The 9,872-nt window shown below is 35.5% G+C and overlaps 1 protein-coding gene across 1 annotated transcript in view; it reads left to right on the top strand.

Annotated features, from left to right (window-relative positions):
* LOC107636891 (sister chromatid cohesion protein PDS5 homolog A) overlaps positions 779 to 9,872 on the top strand; it is a gene marked incomplete at its 5' end in the record, with an annotated part of 11,488 nt that continues 2,394 nt past the window's right edge. The window contains 28 exon segments of the mRNA XM_021103619.1: positions 779 to 925; positions 1,078 to 1,271; positions 1,408 to 1,534; positions 1,612 to 1,830; positions 2,119 to 2,335; positions 2,444 to 2,589; positions 2,697 to 2,839; positions 3,280 to 3,429; positions 3,531 to 3,579; positions 3,649 to 3,840; positions 4,506 to 4,688; positions 4,949 to 5,103; positions 5,181 to 5,307; positions 5,385 to 5,534; positions 5,630 to 5,686; positions 5,839 to 5,975; positions 6,074 to 6,191; positions 6,381 to 6,515; positions 6,652 to 6,848; positions 7,346 to 7,502; positions 7,602 to 7,745; positions 7,861 to 7,932; positions 8,010 to 8,594; positions 8,701 to 8,793; positions 8,954 to 9,033; positions 9,284 to 9,335; positions 9,464 to 9,550; positions 9,683 to 9,709. Of these exon segments, the coding sequence (XP_020959278.1) occupies positions 779 to 925; positions 1,078 to 1,271; positions 1,408 to 1,534; positions 1,612 to 1,830; positions 2,119 to 2,335; positions 2,444 to 2,589; positions 2,697 to 2,839; positions 3,280 to 3,429; positions 3,531 to 3,579; positions 3,649 to 3,840; positions 4,506 to 4,688; positions 4,949 to 5,103; positions 5,181 to 5,307; positions 5,385 to 5,534; positions 5,630 to 5,686; positions 5,839 to 5,975; positions 6,074 to 6,191; positions 6,381 to 6,515; positions 6,652 to 6,848; positions 7,346 to 7,502; positions 7,602 to 7,745; positions 7,861 to 7,932; positions 8,010 to 8,594; positions 8,701 to 8,793; positions 8,954 to 9,033; positions 9,284 to 9,335; positions 9,464 to 9,550; positions 9,683 to 9,709 (4,140 nt within the window).

Raw genomic sequence — 9,872 nt, 5'->3', positions numbered from 1 at the left:
TTAGCTCAAATGCCTTCGATATCGGTGGGCTTAGTCCAAATTTAACGCTTCTCTTCTTCATGGTCATGAAGTTTGTTTGAAAGTGGGAATATGGCATCTGCTTTATGTCAACGGTGTTTCCTGCAATTGGGAAACGAGAAGTGCAATTAGTTGGTTTGAATTTGCTATATATTAGTTGAGGCTTGTCTTAATGTCGAGTAAGCTTGTGAAGAATCTTGTGACTTCTTAGGTTACTGCTTGAGTGGTAGGAAAGGTGTAAGGTGCTCCAGTATTGTCTGCTAAATCAAGGGAAATTGCTGAATTGACCATTATAATGATCTTGTGCTCTGATTCTATTAAGTTTAATATATTCGGGATGTGAAGAAAACTGGGCAGCAATGGATAAAGATGCTGAAAATTGCAACTTAAGTTTGTGGATGTGAATGTAATAAGTCCACGTTGCGGAAAAGGGAGAAATTGGGGTTATTTTTAAAATGCTATTGTGCTTGAAAGTTTGTTTACTTGAGATGGATTATGGCATAAAGAAACAAACAAGATGAAGAGAGAAACATATATTGGACTGTGATTGGTGAATGAGGGATTGTTGAAGTTTCATATGCTAGCGTTGAAGTTTATATAGATGTAGCCTTACAAACGTAGTTTTTGCTAGAAAGTTAATATGCCCTTTTTGTGTTGTCAACTGCTGTTCCCCTTCTCACTTTTCTCCCCCTCTTACTTGTAGCAAGCAAGTACATGCCTTGCTGAGTTGGATCAGTCACCTTCGGTTTCAACATTGGAGTCAATGAAGCCCTTTTTTAATGCAATTGTTAAGCCAGAATTGCTGAAGCACCAAGATAAAGATGTCAAGCTTCTAGTTGCAACCTGTGTGTGTGAAATAACTCGAATCACTGCCCCTGAAGCTCCTTATAGTGATGATATTCTAAAGGTGCCTTCCCTTCTCTAATACCCTATAATCATGAATCATCTTCTCATTTACAACTTGAAAGTACAATTGTTTCCCGTTTAGTTTCAGCTGAAGTTTAAAAAGAATTTGGAAAATAATTACAGTTATCTTTTGTCCTACTTAATCTTGGAAAGATCTCTTTACAGGAAACCTTTCACTTGATTGTGGGCACTTTCAGAGGTCTAAGCGACACTAATGGTCCTTCCTTTGGCCGAAGAGTTGTTATATTGGAGACTCTTGCAAAATATAGATCGTGTGTTGTAATGTTAGATCTTGAATGTGATGATCTTGTGAATGAAATGTTCAGTACTTTCTTTGCTGTTGCCAGGTTAGTTTATCATAAAATCTGCCAAGTGGTTAATTGCGTGATATGCTTGTTTATAATAAAACCTTTAATTATTTTTTTTGATTAAACATTCTCTTTGGGTTATGAGTGTTGCATGAATATTTTGTTTCATGCTCAGAGATGATCATCCAGAAAGTGTACTGTCCTCCATGCAAACTATAATGGTGGTTCTCTTAGAAGAGAGTGAGGATATCCGCGACGATCTTTTATCTATTATATTGTCTTCATTAGGTCATGAAAAAAAAGTAAGTACTTTATGTAATTTCTTTCTCCTGTTAAAGGCAGATATTAAGAAACTATATTTAAGAAATTTTAATTCCAGGATGGTACTATGGCTGCAAGGAAGCTTGCTATGAATGTCATACAGCAATGCATAGGAAAACTTGAACCCAGCATTAAACAGTTTTTGCTATCGCTAATGTCCGGAGATGACAAGCTGGTGAACAGTCAAGTTGAATATCACGGTGTTATCTATGACCTATATTGCTGTGCTCCTCAGATGCTATCTGGAGTTCTCCCTTATGTGACGGGGGAGCTACTGGTGAGTAGTGATTTATTACCTTGACACTGTCTTTTTAAACAGATTATCATTTATTTATAAGTTCCTTATTGCTCTATGAAGTGTTTCCGTTGTGAAATTTTATTTTATTTTTTATTTTTTTGTGCTTTGTGGAGGTTCTAGCTTTGAAATGTTTAAACTTGTTATATCAGAGTCACTACTGGAGCTTTTTTTTCCCTAATTAATCTAGTTCATGACATTAACAGAATTGTTTATTCTTGCGTGTCATCTTGATGTCCGGATTCTCACATGTAATTTGATAATTTGTAGACTGACCAGCTGGAAACCCGTTTGAAAGCAGTGAATTTGGTTGGCAACATAATTACTCTTCCTGGATCTTCCTTTCCTGAAGCATTTCAGCCTATATTTTTAGAATTTTTGAAGAGGTTGGCTGATAGAGTTGTTGAGGTTCGCATGTCTGTCCTTGAGCATGTTAAGAACAGTTTGTTGTCCAGTCCTTCTAGAGCTGAATCTCCTCAAATATTATGTGAGTGCATTAAGCACACCACCATTCTTTTACTATAGTACCAATACTATTATTGTTGTTGTTGCTATTATTGTCTATATGTACTGATTGTATTTGGGTCAAACTTAGCTTCCCTATGTGAGCGGCTACTGGATTTTGATGAAAATGTCCGAAAGCAAGTTGTGGCTGTTATCTGTGATGTAGCATGTCATTCACCGAATGCAGTTCCAATTGAAACTGTGAAACTTGTTGCAGAACGTCTTCGTGACAAATCTGTATGTATAGATTTATGTGTCTATTTTTGTTTTTGTTTCCTTCTTAATTCATTGTTTGATGATTTCAACTAAGGTATCTTGATCCTTATTTTGTTTTGCATTTGCAGCTACTTGTTAAAAGGTACACATTGGAGAGATTGGCTGACATGTATAGAATTATTTGTGAGAAGCGCTCTGACAATGTCAATCTTAATGAATATAACTGGATTGTTGGGAAGATCCTTAGATGTTTCTATGATAAAGATTTCAGGTGAAACACTTGTGCTTTTAATTCTTCATCTCTATCATCATGTGAATCAAAATTTATTCCTTTCTATACATGGGTTATACTTGTACTGATACCAGTAACACTCATATCTTGAGTTTCTATTTTCTTGTTATAATATTTAGTAATTATGATTTTGAAGATTTCTTCTTGTATTTGGGCACAGAATACCTAAAGTTTGGCCACTCTATTTTTCTGTTACATTTGATCAATGATTTCCCTGTTATTGCTTTCTTCCCCTATTTGGTTTGGTTTTATGTTATTTCTTTCATAGAGTTAGGGGTGTTCAGGATCAATGACTTCCATGTTGTTTCCCTCTTCCCTTTTTGGTTTGGTTTTCTGTTATTTCTTTTCATTTAGTTACTGGTGTTATAGTTGTTGGTCTCTCTCTCACTCTCTTTTTTCCTTTCTCCTCCATTCTGCAGGTCAGATATAATTGAATCTGTTCTGTGTGGGTCCCTGTTTCCTGCAGAGTTTTCAGTCAGTGAACATGTTAAGCAATGGATTGGGATTTTTTCTTTATTTGATAAAGTTGAGGTCAAGGCTTTTGAAAAGATGCTGGAACAGAAAAGCAGGTAAGATTGGTTGACCTTTGTGAATGCTTGTACTGCACCTGGCATCCTGATATCAGTATGTAAATCAAATTTCAGTTTTAACATTATCTCTTTGGTAGCAGGTTACAACAAGAGATGCAGAAGTATCTATCTCTGAGGCGGACAAGTCAGGTATGTGACTTTGGAACTTTTCAAAGGGAAATTGATGGGCAGAAAGGATTGACTCTTATTTAAACGCAGGGTAAAGATGTTCCCATGGTCCAAAAAAAGATTTTGTTCTGTTTCCGAGTGATGTCCCGTTCATTTATTGACCCTATAAAGGCTGAAGAAAGTTTCCAGATTCTTCATCAATTAAAAGATGCTAATATCTGGAAGATTTTGACAAATCTTGTGGATCCAAATACTAGCATTGACCAAGCTCGTGTTTACCAGGTAAATAGTCTATAACTTACAGATACTGACGGTTCCAGAGATATTTATTTTTATAAACATGTTAAAACTGTTTGGCCATTAATTGTTGAACATAGAACTACTAAATATTTGAAGGCAGTATTCAATTCCTCTGATATGTTTCATCCGCTGGCTTCATGAATTTGAGGGGTTATTTTTTATCCCTTTGCCATTGGCATCTTTGTTTGCTACCATACATTGCACTGCCAAATGCTAATTACTGTGCCTTTCTGGTGCTTTTTGGCAATAATCCTCATTAATTTTCTCATTCACTCTTCCAGTTAATTGTAGCCATTTTTAACATTATAATTGAGCATGAATCACAGTTTGATTATAATTTAATGTTTTTATCAACTGATGCTAGGACAAGTCAAACTGCTGTTTTACCAACTAGATTAAAGTAAATTTAAGTCCAACATTTTAATGAATTTACAACTTGATGCTTGTATATCTGTCTCTAGGACTGCTTTTCTCTAGCCAGTAAGAATTCTTTTTCTAGGTAGAGACCGATTGAACTGCATAGATGTCATTACTGTAGTTATTCAAACCAGTATAGTTTCTTTTCCTTGTGTGTAAAGAAAGAAACTCTAGCTTGTAATTTGTTATGTGTTGATTTAAAGTATTTATTTATGTATTTTTGTTTGCAGGGTGATTTGCTCAAAATTCTTGGTGAGAAGCATCGCCTCTATGAATTTCTGAGTACTTTTTCTGTGAAGTGCTCCTATATGCTTTTCAACAAGGAGCATGTAAAAGCAATTCTTTCAGAAACAGCTGCTCAAAAATCTGCTGAGTGTGCTCAGCATATACTATCTTCCATGAATATACTGGTGGTAAGAACACAGCTTCTTGGTGTCCTTGATTAAATTTAGTTCTTGAACATTATTTGATGTCTTCAGGTGTGATTTATATTTAAATAGTTGTTAACTGGCGTCAAAATATTTTCAAAATTGCAAGGTTTATTTCCATAAGCTTACTGAACAAATTTGTGAGACATGAAAATTAAAAAGTCAGCATTATCCCTCCCTTTTTACCTTTCTTGTTCTTGTTCTTCTTCTTCTTCTTCGTTAACTACCCTCATCGTAAACTGCAGATGATTGCTCGTGTCAGTCCATTTCTTCTTACTGGCAGTGAGGAGGAGCTAGTGAATTTACTCAAGAAAAATGATGATTTGATTAAAGAGGGTGCTTTGCGTGTGTTAGCCAAGGCTGGTGCTACTATTTGTGAACAACTTGCAGTTACTTCAAGGTTCTCCTGTTAAGGTTGTTAAACTTTTAAACCAAACTTTTCACATAATTTTCTTACCATCTCTTTATTTCTTCCAGTTCTGTAGAGCTTATATTGGAGAGACTATGTTTAGAAGGTAGTCGGAGACAGGCCAAGTTAGCTGTCCATGCACTGGCTGCAATATCAAAGGATGACAGCCACAAACCTCTCTCTGTTCTATACAAGGTTTATATGGTTAATTCATTGATTATAAATATACTCATGTTTTATAATATTCTGATTCTTTCCCACCTTATATACAGAAACTTGTAGATATGCTGCAACAGAAACAACATCTGCCTGCAGTGCTGCAATCTCTGGGATGTATTGCTCAGACCGCAATATCTATCTTTGAAACTAGAGAGGGTGAAGTCAAAGAATTTATTATAGACAAGATTCTGAGATGTGATAGTGTAAGCCTTTGGTGTCCCTCTGAATGGTGTGCTTTTTAATGGAACAAGCGTTGAAATAATTGATTTTCATACAAACACATCTTTCTCTCTTTCAGAAAGAAGATCGCACGCGAGAATCTTGGGATGATAGAAGTGATATTTGTATGTTGAAGGTTGGTATGAAGAATAGTCTCTTGCTGTTAGAGTTACTTAGGATAGCTTTTTGTTGCTCTGTAATTTGATATATTGAATATGTTTGTAAGTTTGGTTCTTTTTTAATAATTTATACTCTATGTTACCCTTTTTTTTACTTTCTTTGCTACAGATATACGGCATTAAAACCTTAGTAAAGAGCTACTTGCCAGTTAAAGATGCCCATGCTCGTCCTGATATAGATGGTCTTTTGGATATCCTTAGGAACATCCTATCTCATGGTGAAATTTCACAAGAGCTACAGTCCAGGTTTTATAAGCTTCAGAGTTGTATATATACGCATTTAAGTTTAGTTCAAATTGAATTGTGGGTTCAAATACTGTGTATTCATTGATGCTCTCTTGCAGTTCAGTTGATAAGGCCCATTTAAAGCTTGCTGCTGCAAAGGCAGTTCTTCGTTTATCGAGGCTGTGGGATCATAAGATACCTGTTAATCTATTCCACCTAACTCTAAGGGTATCAGAGGTTAGCTCCTTCTTCTGTGTAGTTAATCTTTTTCATGAACGTTTGTGTGTGTGTTTTTTTTTCTTCCCCACCTAATTATTATGAAGATTCAAGACTACTACTACCATATTTGTAAACAGTAATTCATTTATTGAAGTTTTCATTTCAATGTAGAAATATTTGTTTCTCTTTCTGTTTTGACTCTTGCAGATCAGCTTCCATCAAGCTAGGAAGATTTTCTTAAGTAAAGTTCACCAATATATAAAAGAACATCTTTTGGATGCCAAATATGCGTGTGCTTTTTTGTTCAACCTATTTAGATCTAAGCCAGAGGACTTTGTCGAGGTAATAAATTCTGTCTTTTGTAATTTTCAAGTTTTAGGTAAATTGTTGATAAATAATGCCGCCTTTGCAATTTTAAGTTTTCCTAGCTTTGACGTCAACTTTGTGTTTTTATGATGACTTGTCTCTGTTAATGCAGGATAAACAGAACCTGGCTGATATTATTCAAATGCTACACCAAGCAAAGACACGACAGCTTTCTGTGCAATCAGATGCAAACTCCTCAACAACTTATCCCGAAGGCATCCTTCCGCACCTAGTTCATGCACTTGCTCACAATTCATGTCCAAATGTTGATGAGTGCAAGGATGTTGGAGCATATGATAATATATACCGGTACTACTTTACCCAAATAAGAAATTTGAGCTGGATGAGTATTTATATACTCTTCAAAAAGGGTGTGAGAAGATTCGAGAGATCTGGAAAAAGGGGGGAATAGGGCAGCTTGGATGTTATGGTATTTCATATACGTTTTGTCCTGTGCAAATCAACTTGTTGCTTACTAATGCCTGTATTGCTAATATTTGGTTCTCTTCTGTTTGAATTTGAAAGATAAGAAGAAAGCCATGTGTATTAAATTTATGCCTTCAAAAAGTTTTGCCTTTATGCATATTGGGCTGCACTTGTTCTTTTTTGGCTCTGATGCTTACATTACATGTCTATGTTTTTGCTGATTTGTTTTGTACTTAACAAATATTTAGATGCATATGTGGTGTTGAATTCAAATATGGTTAGGAATGGAACTTGGGTTCAGTAGCTAGGAATTATTTTTTAAAATACTTGAGAGATGGAGTATGTTGCATATGCTTATTGCTAGTGTTTCAAATGTTCAGGCAGCTGCACTTAGTTATGTCAATGATACTGCAAAAATATGTAGATGCCAAGTCAGAAGCAATGACTGACAAAGAGAATGAAACAATATCTACCATCACCTCTATTCTTGAGAATATCAAGTGTTCTGAAGATATAGTTGATTCGTCAAAATCAAAGGTTGAGGACAAATATAGTTTAATTTTTGACCATTAAAACTAGTAAAAGCCCAAGTGATAAGGGAGTGTAATCTTACATTTCTGATAAATGGATGTCCAGAATTCTCATGCAATATGTGACGTTGCGTTAGCAATAACAAAGCAATTGGTGCCAAAGGTTGTTGATTCACAAGGATTTTCCCCTTCAGTTCCTCTACCTCCAATGCTGTACAAAGCATCTGACAAGGAAGGAGATGAAACCGTGGTATGCTTTCTTTGGATCTTTTTTTTTTAAAGAAAAATAAAGGTTCTCCTTCCAGTATGCTAAGTTATTTCATATGGAATTAATGCTTAGTAATGCAACTGAATTCATCTGGCAGGTAAGTGAAGTGAAAACCTGGTTGGCTGATGAAAGTGTCTTGACTCACTTTGAATCTCTTGAACTAGAAGTGGTAAGTGTGATGCAAAGTTTATGTCAACTTCTAGTGCTTTTCACTCTGGACCATGTGGTTATGCTTTTGCATGTCAGGTTCCATCTAAGTCTGCTGATAATGAAACTTCAAAGGACAACGAACAAGATGAAACTGACATGCCTCTGGGAAAGATGTTGAAGCGCATAAAAGCTCAGGCAACAAGTGGCAAAAAGGTGAAAAGGAGTAAGAATGTTACAGCTGAAGTGGAAGATGCTGAAAATGATGATGATATCTTAACTCCAGTCAAACAAAATAACTTGGATAAATCAGGTGTATCTACCAATTTTGAACCTAGTAATGGTCATGAACATTCTTTGAGTACGAATGAACTGAAGAATTCAGAGTATTCATCATCAAGTAAAAAACGAAAAGCTGGAGAAACTACACCTATCTCATCATCTAAGAGTAGGCGGTCATCTACCTCTACGACTTCTCAAAGAGTATCAGGAGAAGACTTTCCTGAAGCTGAATTAATGTTGAGTGCAGGAGTTGAGCCTGATGGAAAAAACAAAAGTAAACAGAGAAAAATGGTCAAAGGCAGTGACAAAGACTTGTTAGTCTCCTCATTAAAACGAAAAAATAAGCACTCTGATAGCTATCATAATGATAAGTCTGACGAACCTGATGATCATGAAATGAAGGTGCAGTCTTGTGGTCAAGTACATTTATGCTGATGTGGAATCTAATTTATCTACATTGTAGACTTGAGCCTTCTTTTTTATTTTTCCTTTTTCCCCTCTGTTGCAGAGTTCCCATAGTTTTAAACAAAGTAATAAGATGTCAAATACAGCAGGGTCTACAAAAATGGTGAAACGAAAAAATACAGCAGGATTGTCCATGGTAAATACTATATACAGGATTTTAGTTGATGTTGTAATGGTTTGCATTTTAATATTACCCATATGCAATGTGTGTATCTTAAATGACACGCACACAGTTATTATTTGTATTCTTGCAAGTCTCTTTATTCAGATCGTTTGATTTGATATATTATCTACAGTGCACAATGAAGGAAGATGAAATTGATACTGAAGATCTAATTGGTTGCAGAATTAAAGTTTGGTGGCCCTCGGATAAGAAGTAAGTGCTTATGATTATAAGATCATGATGTAGAAGCAAAACAAATTATTGATGTCAATATATCTCTCAAATGTTTGTGTTGCATTTTCAATTCGTTTGGATACTGCAATAAATATTTGCATCTGGCTATCCACCTGACATACTCAATATCTTCCTCGTTGGAACCCTGGAGACATTGCTTGTTAGAGTTTTCTTCATCTCTGCCACATTCCAATTGAAGTTTTTATGATGGTATATTGATGGTCTGCAGGTTTTATGGAGGCACTGTTAAGTCTTATGACTCACTAAAAGGAAAGCATGTGGTATGCTGAACTTACCTAATTTAATTAAACCCCCTTCCCCACGAAAAAAAAAACTTCCTTTTCTTCTCCCCCTCTGCTTTCTGCTGTTTAATTCTAATACAATGTCCCTGTCTCACATCGTGTTGAAGATATTATATGATGATGGTGATGTGGAAATACTCCGTTTGGAAAAAGAGAGGTGGGAGCTCATTGACAAGGGTCGCAAGACTTCTAAGGTGGGTTTTCCTCTTGTGCTGTTCCTACCTTTCACCGACTTGTTTCTAATATTTTTTGTTTCCATTTAAAGACATTAATTATATTTAAAATCTGAATATCTGATGCACTTTTTACTTTTTCCCCCCCTCCAGAAGTTCAAATCCTCTTCGCTTGAAGTGTAAGTATTCCTTTACAAGTTAGTTTTTATTTCGGTTCTATCTGCATGAATTATATGTTTTAGTGTATATGTATTATGAGAATGATCATAATATCTTAGAAAATGAAAAGGCCAAGTACGTGTTAATCTATTTTAATTTGTATGCTGACTTCCGCCCCCCCCCC

The sequence above is a fragment of the Arachis ipaensis genome, chromosome B01, assembly GCF_000816755.2.
Source record: "Arachis ipaensis cultivar K30076 chromosome B01, Araip1.1, whole genome shotgun sequence".
Taxonomy (NCBI): Eukaryota; Viridiplantae; Streptophyta; class Magnoliopsida; order Fabales; family Fabaceae; genus Arachis; species Arachis ipaensis.
Note: the sequence above shows the minus strand (reverse complement) of the source record. Positions and strands in the feature narration are given on the sequence as shown.